This window comes from Leptopilina boulardi, unplaced genomic scaffold (assembly GCF_019393585.1).
Source record: "Leptopilina boulardi isolate dan_hultmark-lab unplaced genomic scaffold, ZJU_Lbou_2.1 LbouV2_371, whole genome shotgun sequence".
Classification (NCBI taxonomy): domain Eukaryota; kingdom Metazoa; phylum Arthropoda; class Insecta; order Hymenoptera; family Figitidae; genus Leptopilina; species Leptopilina boulardi.
Window position 1 is genome coordinate 3,977,568 of NW_026137942.1, and position 19,569 is coordinate 3,997,136.

Genomic DNA, 19,569 nt, shown 5'->3' on the forward strand with positions numbered 1-19,569 from the left:
TTCATTCTTTTTGAATCGGTGAGAAGCTCTAGTGAATCGTGTTTCTTAAAAGGAAAAAGCATTTGCCACCGATTACATGCATTCATTATTGAATAGGAAAATGAAAATTTGAATAGGCATTGGAAATTTCTTGTTGCTGGCCGATTCACAAAGTGTTATGAATCGGAAATTAAAACACGCCATCGTTACAAACATTTATATAAATCATTCACTGAATAAAAATAAATTCACGCGATTTATTTTGTTCACTGTATATTAAAAAATTAAAATATTACTTTTAGTGCGATGTATTCAACATTTTCTGAAAATTAATAATACAATATCACTTACTCAACCCATTCAAATCTATAAAACTGAGACACTAGTGAATAAGAAAACTCTCATTCAAATGTGTCTAAAAAAATTTTACGATTCAATTTTTCAAAAACTGATTAAAAAAGAGTTGCATAAATCCGTTTTTTCCTGGGTACAAAGGTCAAAAATTGACAATATTGATAATATCCAAAAATCTCACTGTGATTGTATTGCACAAGCGTGCTTTTGGATCAAGTTTCTCCAATTAAAAATAATCAAATTTAATTGTAAGTTTTTCTAAAAATAAATTTTATATTAAATTAAGCAGAGTGAAATTTAAAGAACTTAAATTTCAAAAACATTTGACAATAATTACTAAATTATGCAAAAAATGCAGTTAAACTCTTTTTTATCGAAAACAAATAGTTAGATCATTGTGAACTTGCATCGAATAGATAGTCCCTTTTGTATCGGTAACAAAACGATGGTTCACAATTCGTAGAACCCATCGATCGTACTCCAGGATTTGTTTGCTTGTAGTAAAATAAAGGATTCGTGTTTTCTGTGAAAAAATTCTAAAATTTCATCTTCGTCAACTTTAGTTCCATCCTTGCCTAAAACTACAGTCTCTCCTTTAATTTTCAATTTTTTACTACCTTTTTTCAAAATTTGTTGAAGGCTATATTGAGACAAGTAAATTTATTATTAATTAATTTTATATTCAAAATTGCGTTCACCTCGCGCAGCCGGGTTCAAAACCGCCAGAGGTCTAAATAAAATTTATTTTCTAATTAAACAATCGCGGGCGCCAGTCGACTGAATGTCGACAGTAATTTATAAAAATTTAAAATATTTCTTTTACAAACAATAGTCGTCTGATACTAATTATAATATTTCCTTTACAAATAACAGTCGTTTGATACTATTTATAATATTTACTTTACAACAAATATCAGGACTTAACACTAATAACGTACTTTTATTACACACACATATAATTGTCCTCTATTACGTTGTGAGCACGGAACAAGAGTGACCATGCCTGTCCTAACCGGCGTATGATACATCTAGGGCCCTACACTCAAAAATTTTCTTTAAATTAAGGTCGACTAAAATTCTGAATAAGACGAGTAAAAACAATTCTTTTTACAATATATACTATTTTGAATAAGAATTGATTTTCTTAAGGCCAGGTCCAAGTGAGGCAGCGCCATCTATATTGAAACTAAAATTTTGGAAAATTTTCAACAGCCTTTTCTTGAAAACAAGAAGGTAAAATGCTTTTTCCTTTATGGATAATTGATTATTGGCAAGATATACACCAGCTAAAACATTTTTTGAGTTAAAATAATAAAAAAAATTTCATGTCAATAAATTAAATATGAGCACTTTTTTCACAAAAACTGTAACAGTACTTTCTCAGAAATTACAATCAAAAATGCAATTTCCATTTGGAAAATTAATAAACGCTAAAAAATACACGACCTAAGATTTACCAATCACGAAAATAACAAAAAAAAGTATTTTAACACAACATATTTTACTCATTATGACAGCCGTTTGGCAGGTTATATATGTCACCAGACGTTTCGCAGTTTTGCCGAAAGGAGGAGATTGGCGCTGTTGCTAACCTCCTGAAATACATAATCTACCAAAGGGCTGTCACAATCAGTAAAGCAGTATCAATATGTTAAATATTTAATAACATTTTTTTTTGTTATTTTCGTGATTGGTAAATCTTAGGTCGTGTATTTTTTAGCGTTTATTAATTTTCCAAATGGAAATTGCATTTTTGATTGTAATTTCTGAGAAAGTACTGTTACAGTTTTTGTGAAAAAAGTGCTCATATTTAATTTATTGACATGAAATTTTTTTTATTATTTTAACTCAAAAAAATTTTAGCTGGTGTATATCTTGTCAGTAATCAATTATCCATAAAGGAAAAAGCATTTTACCATCTTGTTTTCAAGAAAAGTCTGTTAAAAATTTTCCAAAATTTTAGTATCAATGTAGATGGCGCTGCCTCACTTGGACCTGGCCTTAATTTGCCATCGTGAGTCCAAACTTTGTAAACTTTTGACATCTAGAAACAAAAAAAAAATGTTTCTTTTTATATTGTATAATCATTAGAATTTTTTATTTTAATTTTATTCGACGATTGTTAAAACATTGTGACATAGGAAATTTTTATTTAAAAAATTAAAAAAAAATTATTTTAATTATGTGAAAAGTTTTCAATTATTAACTAAAGGAAATATTATTTTACATGTTTCAGAGAGAACAAGTTGTTCGTATTTAAAAAAACTTATAAATTCTAGATTAAACATGAAGAAATTCTAACTAAAATCATTGAAACAACTTACTGTTTTATAGGTCCGGATTAAAAGATTCATACAGTGGTACGAAGACTGGTACTTTCTTTATAATAATTTCTGGGAATGGATCGGGAGAAAGGAGGGAAGAAAATGAGAAATATGAAAAATTATTGTCATTAGAATTTTGCCATTCATTACTAGCCGGTTCAAATACACCAAGTTCAGGGTTTTCAACGATTTCTTATTCCTTACCGACAAAGAGAAGATCTTTAAAATTCTTATTTACTAAAATGTGATTAATTCCACAAATTTTATAATTTCCGTTGAAACACTTGCCAATGCACACGCTAATACTTTTTTTATAGTAAATACCTCTAAAGGATACCTTGCTTATAGACATAAAATCAGAATCATTTTCATTAAAGGATACTTCGTCGCAAATAAGGATTTTAACAGAAGGTTCTTCGAATTCGTGAACGGCGATGTTTATGAGACAATGTTGCAGTTATATTTTTAAAGTTTTTTATATTTTGAACGTGATGTTTGATAAAAAATGTTTGCTCTCGTTTCTCAATGAAAAACAAATTGGTGCGTGGGGCGTAACTTTACGCCAGTTAAACAACTTAGTCTCAAGAACAGGTAATTGCAATGGGAAAAATCAAAAGTAACTTTCGAATTTGACTTGCACTTCCCTTAATTTTTTCAAAATTTAAATTATTAATTGGAACTTTTTATAAAATTGCTTCCGTTAATAATGTTATGCATTGCAAATTATAATTTAATCAATTGATATTAAACCAAGTTTTAACGATTAAATATTTTATGCCAAACATTATGTCATAAGCAGCAAATCCCTCAGGAATATCATGCGCAGCACAATGTGGTAACCCTTTTCAGCTTTATCTGCTGCCTATTTATAATTTTCTGGTTTTCTTAATTCTTTTACACCATAATCATTCAATTCTAAATCGGCTCTAGTTATAAGACAAAGGCAACAAAAATAGATAGACGTGCTAAAGTTTCGGATTGATCCCTCACGTCAAGCCGTGATTAAACTTAAACTAAGAAGGGAAATTCTGATATTATTGTCGTTTATGATTTATTTACGAAGTTTATCGAATGGGTTGCGTCGTGACAGTTAACGGGAAAGAATTTATAAATAAAGATGTCAAAGCGTTTTTACTGGCCAGAGGCGTTTGGCATATTACTACCCCGTTGTCACCCCTCACAGTAATTCGGTGGAGTGTGTAAATCGAATGATAAAACCTTTAATTTCTACTTATATAGATCTTAGAGAATGGGACGAGAATTTGTCAAAAGTACAATTTGCATGTAACACCGTACCTCATACTGGTACTCGCGTTTCTCCATTTTTCTTGAATCATGGGTATGAAGCTATCGGAGGGACGAGAATTAAAATCAACCGACTGTGAGGTGGGAACTGACGAAATTTCCGATGACGTGGTGAAGGCTTGGGTTTATCGCTAGAAAATAATCGACGAGTTACGTCATAAAGTCGAAAGAAAATTGTAGAATTATTCTGAACAGCGACTTGCCAAGTCGAATGCCGATAGAGAACTGTCAGTTGAACTTAAGTAAGCAAAAAACTGCTGCGTGCGTGAACTGCAGGTCACGCGAGCATCGTTTCACGGAATGTAAAATGCCGATGAAATCTGGATTTTGTTTGATCTGCGGAGCTGATGGATTCGAGACCATCGAATATATTTATCAACATGGAATTGAGCACGAGTTGCCTTTGAACAAATGTGTTGGATGTTCTAATGATCTGTGCATCTATTGCCCCGAATGTCCGGACTGCAATATTCGTTACGCTGGACTTGTCGACTGGCTTCGGTTGAACTATGTGACCATGCCAGCTTCGGCAATACCATCCAATCATAAATATTTGATGAATGAGCACACGGAGGAGCAACTTCGCCAATCAAAACGATTATGTCAATCGTGTGAGGGCATTTTTGATCAGAGAAAACGCCCTTTCTCTTATTAAAAAACCAGCGAATAACATGGCACCTTCAACCAAAGATCTGTCGGAGGAAAAACGTCGCCAAGCGGTTCAATCACTGACAAACGAATTTTCGAATCAGTCTCTTGACGAAGTAATGGCTCTTCGACCTGAATTGTCGGACGGAGAGGAGTACAAGGTCATCGTGCCAATTAAATATAAGAAGAACTCCAAAAATTAGGCATATAGATTTGTTGACTTATGAAAGACTGATCTCGGAATGAGAGTAACATATTTTGTTTTAAATAACTTTGATCTTATATATTAATCTACATATATGACTTATTGATCTGAACCAAAAACAAAAATAGTATTACTTGGTTGTACCTTTCTTAAAAGGAAAGCTTTATTTTTGTTACCTTAATTTTATTTTACGACGTAAGTTCTTTTCAATAAATAAAGAAAACTTAAAATTCACAAACAATTATTAGGAAACTTCTAGGAATTGTTCTTTTTTTAAAAAAAAATAAATTTAGAATCAAACATGACAACTGCTTATTTCTTTTCAGACATTAATCACTTTTATTTATTATTTTATTTGTTTTATTTTGATAATATATAGTTTAATTATGATATTATTTACAGATGGATCAAGTTATTTCAGATTCAGTTTTCTTTCTCAAACTAACGTCAAGTCCGAAGGGGGAGAATGTGACGGGAAAATATTTGTTGACATTATTTTGAGAAATAAATGATCAAATATCTTAGGATAAGGGTAAGGAAAAAAGGTCATTAGCTCGGCCCTGTGACCTTACATCGATCTAAGCGCCAATAGTTCAATATATTGGCTCATTGCCGAAAATCGTCGGGTCCGTTCCTCACTCTTTGTCCGTACGTCATATTGTATGTGTGTGAAGTATTGCCCTTGGCGTAAAATACTATTTCATTATATTATTCGCTCAACATTTTATTAATCAAATTATAGATCTGATATTGTATAAAAGAAAGATATTGGAAATTATTGTCGATCTCATTATTGGAAAAGAGTCGATATTTGATCATTACTGATCTTCAAGAAAGTGATTAATGTATATTTGATTTGATCTTTCATAATAAATTTTATATTCCTGGAAGTCGCTTAATATTTTATTTTTATATTTTGTATTTGGGTTCACCAACTTCCCTCCCTGTGATTTAAGTCTTTTGTTAATTTTAATTAATAAATTAACTGGCGTCCGCGTGCAAGTTAACTTATTTTATTTTTATTGTCAAATAGAGCCCCAGCAACTCTGAACCGGGTCGCGCTGGGTGAGGAATAATTTTATAATTCTAACTTTGATCATTTATTCTCATTTTATTATATTTTCTCTAAATAACAAATTATTCCGTCTCAAAGAAAATCAGAAAAACCACTTGAAAAACCTTAATTACATAGCCACATAGAATAAACATGCAGTGCGTAATTCAAGTAATGATTTGCCGATGGTTATATTTGAAAATGTTGAAAAATATACAAGTTGTGTTAGATTACACGCTGCATGTAAATTCCCGTAAAACGCTACAAGTAAATCCACGCATTTAACATGTGCACAAAATTTCCCACGTCGCGTCGGACGTTGTAAAATAACACTAACTTTTTTACAGTGAACGCTGCGTAACCTATGGGCCTTAATGGGTTAAGGTTTAAAATTAGATATTACAGAGATAATTTCTAGTTATGTAAATTTTAATATATAAGATGATATTTTATAATATGTAGAATACTAAATGTTTAAATATCTGAAGACACGAAGTAATGAGAATTTTCTTTTTCACTTCTTTATGAACAGGAAATTTTTTTTTATTTAGTGACAAAAGAGACTCTGGTCCGCGTTTTCAGGTATCTAAAAGTACACTGGAGATCCCGCACGGCTGTCTTGAAGCTAGGAAATTACAAGCAAAAATGACGAGTAAAACTGAAACGGGGAATGTGTTCGGGGTGGCGTAAATATCACAAATCCGTTTGATTTGAAATCGTAGCTGATCGTTTAAGCGAGATATTGCAAATTTTCATAATTTTCGATAAATAAAGGAAGATTTTTATTTTCGTTTTTTTAAAGAAATGCAACTTCAGTTTTATTATTGGTTTGACATTTTACATTTGACTTGATTGGTGAGTTGGTTAAATATAAATGACACAAAAATGTCTGAAAATGATGTATCAACAACCCACGAAAAAAACCGCCGAAAAATTTGCGCCCCTTGTGGAGAAAAAATTGTTCTCAAAGAAAAAAAGTTAGAGTGGTTTTCTATAACTGAAAAATATGTAGATTTGATCAAAAAGTTTTTAAATGAAAAATTTGATCTACATAATTCCAAGTTTCCTTTAAGTATTTGCGTTTCTTGCCGTTTATCACTTGATGATTACGAAAAGGGTGACTTTAAGAGACCAGTACCAGTAATGCCGAATTATTTAGATATACAATTACCAAAGAATACTCGACAAACTGATAACCTAACCTGTTGTGATTTCATTTGTACAAAGGCCCGGTATAAAGGTATTATATAAAATAAATTGAAATATAAATAAATTAAAAATTGATCTAATTTTATAAATAAAATAAAATAAACAAAGGTCACGTTAAACCAAGAAAAGGGGCTGGTAACAAAAGAAAATTTGAAAATCTTATTGTTTTATCAACCCAAAATAACGTTTCTTCAAACTGTGAACAATCTGGAAAAACTTTGAATGAAACCACAAAATCTGTTAATTTAACAACGAGGTGCAAAATTTGTTGGCAAGAAATTGGTCGAGGTTTAAAACACTCCTGTTCTGCCAAAACTGCCCTTCAACAGGGAAATACACGTAAGTACAGATCCAGAATAGGTCAAACGACAATATTTAATGAAATTTATTTACATGAAAATATTCTATTGTAACTAATTTTTTTAAGGAAATGTCACGCACCTATTTCTTTCCGTTCTAGGGCTGAATAGTAATCTTGTTTGTGAAAATGTGGTTGATATTGTAAAGCACCTGCCCGAAAGACAACAAGATCGCATTTTATGTAGTTTGTTAAAAGATCGAACCAGCAAAAATGATAAAAATAAAAAAAATATTAATATTGAGCTGACAAATGTATCAGGATCTGCTATGAAAATTGCACTTCACCCTGTAAATAAAGTAATTAAAGTCTCAAATGAAGAATTCAGCAATTTTCAAGTTAATACCGGATCGTCAGAAAGTTTTATGAAAAAGATGGCTAATTTTGTAAGGTGTATTGCTGGTAAACATTCAGTACCTTCAAAGTTAGCGGAGCATCTATCGCTGAACTCTAAACTATTGTCGGATTTATACCACTACGAACTGAGGGACTTTGACGTAGAAGGTGTAAAGGGTATCAAAGAAAAAAGGCCCGTTGTGTATGCTGATGCCGAAAAGATAGTGTCTAGAATTATTGAACATCGGAATTTAATTGGAGATTATCATATTAAAGTTCTTGCAGATGGTGGACAGGGTTTCTTTAAAATTTGCTTAACTTTATTTCCACACAATTACAATACCGAAAAAGAAATTGATGTCGATGATGAAGCGGACGAAAATGTTGAACCCGATTATCCTGTCACAAAACGAAGACGCTATTGTGAAGCCGCAGTAAGTGGAGAAAAGGCAAAACTGACCAGTGTTAATCGTTTAATAATTTTGTGCTTAGTTCCAAAAATTAAGGAGACATATGGAAACTTGGAATCGTTGTTTGAGCTGACTAAATTAAATAATATCCCGTTCAAATTCGTTGCTGACTTCAAGCTCATCTTGTTGGTAAATGGTCAACAAACCGCAACTTCAATGTTTCCATGTCCATATTGTTGCGTATGTCTGCGTACTTTGAGAAATTCAAGTGAGGACGAAAAGAAAACTTTAACTTCAAAGAAAAAAATAGATTATTCACATTTAGAGTCACGAGAACTAAAAACATTTGGACAATTGAAAAATGACTTTCAAGCATTTTGTGACGCAGGAAAAAACAAAATACTTGCTCTAAATTATCATAGCACAATAAATGCATCGTTATTTCAAGAATCTGATGATCTCTGTGTACTGGAGAAGTGTATTGTCCCGGAATTACACATTCTTCAAGGATTTGTGAATCACTTGTTTTGGGATGGAATAGTGCGTGTTGTTGGTCGTGAAAAGGCTCTTGTGTGGCCCAGGAAACTTGGTATCATCTCGAAGGCTTACCATGGTGAAGTATTTGAAGGAAATGGTTGTAAAAAACTTTTGTCCGAAGCAGATAAACTATTAGATCCGCAAATTTATGAAGGTCACAACCAATACACACTTGTACCTTTTGTATCTGCCTTAAAAGCTTTTGACAAATTAGTTAACAATTGTTTGTCGACAAAAAAAGTTAACTACCATGTATTAAGTTCTGAAATAAGCAACGTAAAAAAAGCTTATGAGGCTACCGAAATGACCGAAACTCTCAAGATACATGTACTTCTAGATCATCTTGCTCAATGCCTGCAGTTTTTAGGAAGGTCTGATGGCTTGGGAATTTGGTCCGAGCAGGCGGGCGAAAGTGTTCATCATGCTTGTTTGAAAACATGGAATAAATATAATGTAAATTCTATGGTAGACGCCGAGGGATCGTTTGCAACGTATGCGGAAAGATTGATGAGAGCAGTTGTTGAGTTTTCTTCTCAACAGATTTAAATATTTCAATTAAATTTGTATTTTTCGTTGTTGATAAAACATGTAAAATAAGTTATAACCTTATTATTAAATTATGCATTTAATAGTTCACATTTCATGTAAAATAATTCAAATAGTATATTAAAATCATCCTTTATTTATCGAAAATTGTGAAAATTTGCGATATCTCGCTTAAACGATCAGCTAGGATTTCAAATCAAACGGATTTGTGATATTTACGTCACCCCGAACACATTCCTCGGTTCAGTTTTACTCGTCATTTTTGCTTAGAATTTCCTAGCTTCAAGACAGCCGTGCCCGGAACACTTAATTTTCAAACATCTTATTTCGTTTATTCTTATGTTAGCTTAAATTGTGATTTAGGTCCATCTCAACCCGACGAGGATGATTATGGTTATGTATCACAGGAAGCATCAGCTTTTTATAATAAATTGATGAATAAATACAGTACTCAACCAGAAGAGAAATCTATTTTTGCACCTGCGGGAAAGAAAACAGTAAAGGATATTGCATCAACAAAGGTATAAATTTATATTGTAAATATGTTAATAACTCAGGGTGTCGCACGATCAGGGAAGTCAGGGAATTTCTTTAATTTTCTGGAATTTTTTAAGCATAAATTAAAGTATCTATTAGTTTCAAACATTTTTTTTACTTTTTTCCCAAAGCAAATGCAAATTAAAAAGTTGGCCTTCACACTCAATTATTAAGCATGTGATATATGGGCATATCTTTGAAACCTTTAACTTTTCAATAAGAAAAAATTTTTTTTTTTTTGAGCACAGTATTGAAACTCTGTCTACATAAACTTCAAGAACTAAGCTTTCCAATTATACAAGTGGACAGATAAAACAAGTTGTCTTCAAAAAGTTATAAATATTTAAAATTGAGAATTATTTTTAACCTGTAACAAAAAAATATTCAACAGGTGTTTGCTTTTTAGGATAAAAAACAGTTGAAGGGAATTTTCTAAGGGGTTATAATTTTAAAAAGCAATAAAATTCGTTTAATATTTTCAATATTTATATGAATAATAAAATACTGAAATAATGCACTGGGTATAAAAGCATGTGTCAAAAATTAACTAGATATATACATTTTTTATTTGAATATTTACATTACATTTTAAAATAGATTTTTATTATAGTGAATTGTTTTAAAAATGTAAAATTGTAATTTTTAAAATTTACCATACGATTTTCATAGACTTTTTTCTATTTAAATTTAATATTCGTAAACTTTTCAATTTCTTATCTCTTTTTCTTTTCTCTCGCATCTTATCTTTTTTCAGAATGAATTTTTTTGGATCCATTTTTGTGTCTCGAAATAAACATTAAAACTTAACCTTCAGGTTTTAATAATTAATGACAGTTTCTATAAAAAAAATTATAATCGGCAACTTCGTACATAACAATTTCTTTCTAAAAAATTTCGGTCGATTACGGTCGACCGTAATTGATGAATATTTTTACATTATCTTTGCAATAAAGTATTTTTTCTCGAAGCACATTCACGGGATGTTAAATGGCACATGTGAAAATATATACAAGTACTTTTCGAATACTTTTATATGATTTTCATGAAGTATCACTCGTATTACGGTTGTTTTCAAATTTTGTCCACGCGTGTTTTCGTTTATTTGACTTATAATAGTTTTTTGAAGACATGAAGCACATCAATTTATTATGTCTCAAAATAATTATAGTAACTTGATCTTTGATTTCCCATAAGTTATTTTAACGTGCCGCTTGTCTTATAAAAGAAAAATCATAAATACGATGATTACGGTCGAAAAGGTTAAAAGTGAGGGACAACTTTTAAAAGCTTATAAATTTTTTCACAATTAATAAAATATTAATTTCCCTGCGAAAATGTGTTCACCGATTAATTAACATTGAAAAACCATATTTCAGAATTAGTAATTTTTATTAAATCTAAAACTATATCGTTTAAAGCATCAGAAAGTATGGTTAAGGACAAGTAGACATTGTTAAAAATCGCGTATTAAAATTGAAATAATTATTTATGTATTTAATAAATTAAAGTGGAATCTTTTGGAAATGATTGATTGTATCAAGCATTAATATTTCCAACAAAAACCAACGAAAAATTTATTAAAATTACCAAAATATATGCGAGGGACATTAAAGTTAAAGGTTCTAGAGATATGCCCATATCTTATATTCATTAAGAAAATAATTATTTACTACTATTAATTGAATCTAATAAATGATTTTTTCAGTGAAAAATTTGATTTTTTAATATAAATAAAAATTATTTGATAGAATTTTATTTTATCGGTTCAACTACAAATAAAGTAAATTATTCATTAATACGAATAATTTATTATTTAATGCTAATACCCCAATTAGTTTATTTATTTCACTTAAATATTTTATTCTTTACGAAACATTTATTTGGTTCAAATACATATGAAATTAGTGGATAATAGTCAGGTAAATGATTTAATTGTATCAAAATAAATTTTATTTGATGAAAATAAAAAATTTTTAGTGTAATTTAGGTTAGGGAAAAGTCAGGGAATTTTTTTCCTAGCAGTTGTTAGACACCTTGGTTAAATCAAAAGATTTTCGTATAATTTTTTTCAACAAATTAGGGTAAATGTACTAATTACGGCGCGATTCGAGTCAAAATACCTTTGAAATAGAAAATTCGAAATTTCTATTGTATGAAGTCAATTTAAGACTTATTAAACTAAAAGCTTATGTTATTTAGATATTAAAAAAAAATTTAACTCTATAAAAATCGATTATTTAAACAAATATGAGAAATTAAAACTAATACCTTAACTTTCTATTACGGCGCGTTTGTATCAGTTTCGGTGTATCAATTACGGTGACCAAAATTACTTGTATTTTTAAGATACTTTGCCCGCCGTAATTGAAGCCAATGGTAATCTTAAAAATGTTTCAATTACGTCGAGGAAAGAAATTTGATTTCAAATAATTAAATTAATAATTATTTAAATGTGCATCTTTATTAGTAATTGTATCAAAAAAAGATTAAAATAATTTTTTTTATTATTTTGCAACCGTTACATTAAATATAATAGTAATAACAGTTATTTTTTATGAACGCGCCGTAATTGGTACGTTCCTTTTTTTAATTTTAAAATTCATTTTCTTTATAGGACAGAGTAAAACAAGCCTTAAAACAACAGGAAATTGATGAATCTCAAGGACATAGAAGAAAAAGAAAATCAACTACAAAAAATTCTGAAGAAGACACAAAAATTGTTACATCGGATGAAAAAAAAACTTCAGATAACACTAACAAAAGTGATAAGCCAAAACCTAAGAATAGACCATTACCTCCTGCAATGGATTTTGGACAACTTTTGAAACTTGCTGCACAAAAGCAACATGAACCAATAGTTATTGAAGTAAAACCAAAACCAGAAGAACCTGAAAGATTAATGACAAAGAAACAAATGAAAGAATATGCAAGAGAAAAAGAAAGTCGTGATGCTAGAGAAGAAAGAAATCGTACATTGGAAAATAATGTTTCTAGTAATAGATTAACTGTCGAAAGCAATAAACCGGATAAACATTCGGATTCTAAATCACAAGAATCTCAAAAAACAAAAAAAATATCTGCTGAAAAAATTGTTATACCTAAGAAACCTGTAATTTCTTCATCTGATAGAAATGCCACAAATTTGAAAAGTACTCATCAAAAAAGTAAACATAAAGATGATATTTCAGATGAACGCAGAAAATTGGAAATAGAACGTAAAAAATTAGAAGAAATGCGACGGAGTATTGAAGAAGAGAAACGTAAATTAAATGTAATTAAAAAAAAGAATAATGAAGAGAAAACAAATACAAATGTTTCAACAAATAAAGTTCCCAATAAAATTGGAAATTCAAGTGTTCGTGATTTGGGAAGAATAAATAGTACAAAACAAAATACAGAAAGGTCTTTAAATTCTAAACCGTCGAAACCATATTCAGACAAGAATTTGAAAATGTCAAAGAACAGTAAAATTGTAATGAAAAATAAGAAATATACTAATGGTAAGTTGAATTTATAATATATTATATCGTAAATTTTTTTATTTCTATCATTCTTTAAATAAATAGCGATAAAATTTTGTTCGTTTAATAATAAAGAAAAATTATTTGGTTTTTTTAGGTAGAGCAATATTTAATGATGATGATGATGAATACGATTCCGAATTAGATGATTTTATTGATAATGGAGAGGAAGACACTGGAAATGAGGATTACAGTAAATATATAAGTGAAATTTTTGGTTATGATAAAAATAAATACAAAAATTACTATGATGAAGAAGATGATGATTTAGCAATGGAAAGTAATTTTGCTCAGCAGTTGAAAGAAGAATATGTTTCAACTAAAATTGGTAAGTTTTTTTTATTCTTTATCAAAAAAAAAATAATAATAACAAAAAAAAATTGAAATATGTAATTCATTTAACAGAAAATTCAATTAACAGAATATAATCTGTTATTCAAAATTAATTGATACTAGCAAAATTAAACGCGCGAAATTAGGAATTTAATTGTTTATTATAAAGAAATTAAAATTAATATTATCAATAATATTTTTAATTGATTATAATATTATTACATTGTTAATAATAATTCCTTAATTTTTATCAAATAGAAAAAAATATTTCTTGATTTTTTTTTGATTATCTGTCGATAATTTTTCAGAAATTATTCAAGAAAATTTTCGATTTAAAATTTAAATTGATAATTTTTAATAAAACATATATCGGTAAAGGTCTTGTAAAAATTTCTTATCATCAAAATATTTATCATTAAATAAAATTTTTTAATTTTTATTATATAATAATAAATAATAATTATTATTATTAATCTATTATATGAAATATATAAATTTTCAATTGCCTATAATAAAAAAAAATATTTTGCAAAAAAAAATTATAACCAAAAAATAATAAAAATATTTGTTATTAAATGAAATTTTTTATTTTTTATTATTATATAATAATAAATAATAATTATTATTATTAATAAATAATTTATAAATTATTTAAATTTAATATTTAATATATGGGGCATTCTATTTTAAAATTATACCCCTAGTAAAAATTGACAATATAAGACATTTTTTAAATAATTATTTCTTCCATTTAATTAAATCAAATTACTTTTGCAATGAGTGGTTTCGAAAGAAAAATTTCTAAACTTTACAATTGTAAAAAAATTTTTTCAAAAAAACATTTAAATAGTATAAAAAATTTAGTTTGAAGGTTAAACTTGTAAATATCTCAAAACACGTTGTCTCCGATTTTGACAAAATCTATGTCAAAAGAAAGCTTAAATATTCTATTTTTTATTTCCGTAAAGTTTATAATGGACATTTTCAAGAATTTCCAGAAATTAATTAAAATTCTCAGACGTTTCGGAGGTTAAAAAGGATTGAAATTTGCATGAATAGAGAACGACTGTTCAAATACAGCGGCATTTGTTTTTACGAAATTTTTAAATAAATAAATTTTAAAACTTCAATTTTAATCTTAATAATTTTTTTAAATTTGAAAAATTTTTAATTGCAAATAGCTAAAGATCAATATATTTATTGTTTACAATATTTTTTTTCTCTAATGTCAAGTGATGTAATAGTGTAAGGTTAATGGAAATTAAATTTAAAAAACAAAATCCGCTCTTAAAGAAATGGTTCTCCATTCATACAAATTTCAATTCTTTTTAACCTCCGAAACGTCTGAGAATTTTAATTAATTTCTGAAAATTCTCGAAAATGTCCATTATAAACTTTACGGAAATAAAAAATAGAATATTTAAGCTTTCTTTTGACATAGATTTTGTCAAAATCGGAGACAACGTGTTTTGAGATATTTACAAGTTTAACCTTCAAACTAAATTTTTTATACTATTTAAATGTTTTTTTGAAAAAATTTTTTTACAATTGTAAAGTTTAGAAATTTTTCTTTCGAAACCACTCATTGCAAAAGTAATTTGATTTAATTAAATGGAAGAAATAATTATTTAAAAAATGTCTTATATTGTCAATTTTTACTAGGGGTATAATTTTAAAATAGAATGCCCCATATATTATTCAATATTCCTAATTAATTAATTAATGTAACATATATAAATATATATAAAATATAATAATTTAAATTTTATTTTAAATAAAAATTATTTTAAAAATTTTTATATTAAGTTAATATTTAAAAATAAAAATTATTAAAAAAAATTAATATTTAGTCAAAATTAAAAATTTATATTTATATATAATATAAATAAATATATATATATATATATATATATATATATATATATAATATAAATTTTTTTAATTATAATAACAAAAATAAATAAATATTTTGTGAAAATAAAAAAAAAATTTAATTTGTATTATATAATATAAATAATAAATATAATATAAATAAATAAATAATATAAAATTTTTTTTATTATTTTTAAAATTAATTAAATTATTGTGATGTAATTAAATAAATTTTTGAAATTTGATAAAATTATCAACTTATGCAGCTTACTCTAACAGCAATCGAATCAATTTTTTCTCACAATCCTCACAATTTTTTTGCACGATTCTAACAATTTTATAATTTTTAATAATTAAAATACGACCGCACAAATGACAATGTCAAAACATTGAAAAATTTTAAACAACACAAAATAATGTCAAACAACACATTTAAAAAAAACATAAGACCTATAACAAATACTAACTTCAGGTGTGGACAGAATGAACGAAAGATATTCACGATTATTATTATTAATAATTGATATAATTTTTTTTTTATATCAAATATTAAAAACAATTGAATGTATATTAACAGGGTTACCACGGGTCAGGGAAATTATGTAAAAGTCAGAGAAAGTGAGATTGGTCAGGAAAATTAGGTAAAAGTCTGGGAATTTTATGAAAAGTACTGGAAAAATATCAAATTTATAAAAATGCTACTAAAATAATAATTTTTGAAATTTTCAATTCAAACTTTTGCTTCTAAAAATTATTGTCTTACATTTTTATAATTGTAGACCTCGGATCGACTTTTGAAAGAAAAAAAGTCATTTTAATCGATTTACATTACAAGAAAAGTCTAAAAAGTGCATTTTTTTATTTTCAATAAATTTAATTAGTTGATAAAAATTTTATTATTTTTAACAATTTATTAGAAATTAAATAAAATTTATTAATTCCTTAATAATAATGTTTCATAGAAATATTTTCAAAAAATTTTCTTTTTAAATCACCCAATCAAACTGAAACAAATTTTCAAGATTTCAATTTAGTTTCAGAATAAATTTTGAAAAATAATTTAAAATTACACTGAAAAAAAAGAAGATTTTTCAAGTCTGATTTATGCACATTATTCGAATTCAAAATTTCGGAAAATGTTTTAAGTCATTTAATTTTTGAAGAATTTCATTACAATATTATTGAAAAAAATTAGTTTAAAATAAAAGTTTGTGACTTAATTGAATTTCAGAAGATTTTTAATTAAAATTTTAAAAATAATTGAATTCGGAAGAGTTTGATTTAAAATTTTTTTAGAAATAATTGAATTTTGATGGAGTTACCGGTTAAGATTTTGAGAAATAATTGCATGTTCTGAGATTTCAAAAATTATAATTTTGTTTTAAATATAAACATTAATTAAAAAACAATTTAAATAATTAAATTTTTGAAAAATTGGATAAAAACTGTTGAAATAATTAGTTTAGCAAAGAATTATATAGAAAAGGTTTTGGGAAAAAAATTTCTAATTGAACTAACATTTAATTAATTATTCAATTACTAATTGAATTTGGAAGAGTTCAAGTTAAATTTTTTTGGAATTAATTAAATTTCAAAAGATTTTAAATTGAAACTTTCATAAATTTAAATTGATAAATTTTTTTTAATAAGCTTTAAAGAATAATAAAATTTTAGTGTAATTTTAATTAAAAAATTTTTTATTTCTCCGAATTGTTAAAAAACTGTATTAAAGTAATTAAAAAAATTAATTTAGCGAAGAATTTTAAATAAAAATTTTTAGAAATAATTAAATTATGGAGAATTTTAAAATGAAAAATGTTTTAAAAAATTGGATTTTCGATTTTTGAATTTTTCAATTAAAATTTTAATAAACTTGAATTACTGACATTTTTTAAAAATTATATAAATAAAAATTTAATTTTAAAGAATTAATAATTAAGGGGAGTCACCACCTTTATTTTGACCCACTTAAATTCAAATTATTAAACGAGGTTATATTTTTTTTCATGCATCATTTGGATCCTAAAAACATATAAGGTGGTCAAAAAAGAAACTTTTAAATTTTGACCTTTTAGAATTTTTATTTTATGAAAAAATTAATATTTTTGAAAATCCATGCGAGGGATTCTGAAGAATCATTAAAAAAATGTGGAAAAATATTGTCGATGAAAAATTGTGAATGAAGGCTGATATTTAAAATAATAATTTTTTTAAGACTTTAATTTCTAAAATGATCAAAAATTAAAATTTTTTTTTTACTATTCTGTATGTTTTTAAGATCCGAATGATGCAAAAAAAATATAACCTCGTTTAATAATTTAAATTTAAGTGGGGCAAAATTTAAGGTGGTGTCTCCTCTTTAAAAATGTTTTATGTAATTGAATTTATGAAAAACTTGATTAAAGTTATTAGAAATAATGAATTCAAAAAGAAATTGAAGTTAAAAATTTGAGAAGTAATTGAGTTTTGGAAGAGCAATTGTTGAAATTTTTGGAACTAATTAAATTTCAGGAGATTTTAAATTAAAATTTTTGTAAATTGAAATTTCTGTAGATATTTTTTAAGCTTCAAACAATAATTATAAACTTTGGAGAATTTTCAAATGGAAAACGTTTTAAATAATTAAATTTTCGGAAATCTAGATTAAAATTATTAAAATCAAATTATTCGACAAAGAAGTTTAAATACAAAATTTATAAACAACTGTATTTTAGAAGAGTTCCGGTTGAAATTTTTAGAAATAATAAATGAATTTTAGGAAACTATTAATTGAAACTTTAATTTTGAATTGATGAAATGTTTTTTAAAAAAACTTTAGACAATAATTGAATTTCAGTGAATTTTTAATTGAAAACTGTTTTAAATCATGTAATTTTCGAAGAATTTGTTTCAATTTATTGAAAATAATTGATTTTGCAAACAATTTAAATTAATATATTTTTTTTAATAGATCAATTTTAAATAATAAAAAATGTCGAAAAAGTCATGCAATCCGAGGCCTGTTTTTGAAAACCTCGGGAAAATAGAGTCAGAAGGAAAATTTTAATTTTGACTGGAAATCAAATAGTCAGGGAAAGTTATAGGGAAAAACAAAATAATATTTTTTGTGTCAAACCTGATTAAATGTTTAATTTGTTATATTAATTTATTATTACTGTTTCAGGTATAATGGAAGATTTAGAAGATATACGAATGGAATCTATGGAAAAGAAGCGAAAAGCACTTATTAAGAAAAAAAGAAAAGTATAATATAAATTAAATAGTTTTACACAAATTTATTAAAAAAATACATATTTAATTATTTAACATTGTGTAATGCATTATGAATTTAAATGCAAAATCTTGCTAAACAACAGAAATGAATTTTTCCAAAAATAATTAAATACAATTTACAATATATAAGTATATTACATTTATTATGCCCTTTGTTCATTGTATTACTAATTACAAGCGATTTATATTTCTCGCTCGGTTATATTTGTACTTATTGTTATATTCTTACAATAGTTGATGAATTACAATTGGTTAATTTTATACATTCATAATTATTTAAAATTAATATAATTTAAGTTGGATTAAAGGTTTTTTATAACTTTCTCAGTTTACGAGATCATTTAATTATAAGATACTGTTCACAACTTAATTAAATATATACCTAAAGGTAAATATAATTCTTATCTGAAAGTTTAAGAAAATTGAAAAACCTACTTTTTGACTTTAATTAATACGGTAAGTACGAACCGACAGATTATTTGCAAAAATTTTATTAAAGCTTTTTCTATTTTGATAAAGTTTAGAATAAATCGAGAAGAGATGGTATAATTTTCTTTTTTTTCTCTGCACAAAATGACTTGCTCTTCGGCTTACTCTACTAGATACCGATGAATAATATAATTCCAAAATGTCTTAATGTAATTCTCTTCTGTTGTTTAAATTGATTAATTCATTGTCACTCATTCATACAACGTTTATGTTTGTTACATATTTTATATTTAGTGAACATTAAAAATAGTTTACATTGTTAATTAATTTTTCTTACTT

General features: G+C 26.5%; 1 protein-coding gene across 1 annotated transcript in view; it reads left to right on the forward strand.

Moving 5' to 3' along the window:
- The window catches only part of LOC127287576 (protein SPT2 homolog), a 32,664-nt gene extending 13,734 nt beyond the window's left edge, over positions 1–18,930 (forward strand). Inside the window, exons 4-7 of the mRNA XM_051314583.1 lie at positions 9,629–9,786; positions 12,417–13,302; positions 13,421–13,651; positions 18,692–18,930. Of these exons, the coding sequence (XP_051170540.1) occupies positions 9,629–9,786; positions 12,417–13,302; positions 13,421–13,651; positions 18,692–18,777 (1,361 nt within the window). The 3' untranslated portion in view covers positions 18,778–18,930. The remainder of the gene's footprint in view (positions 1–9,628; positions 9,787–12,416; positions 13,303–13,420; positions 13,652–18,691) is intronic.
- The last annotated feature ends 639 nt before the right edge of the window (positions 18,931–19,569 follow it).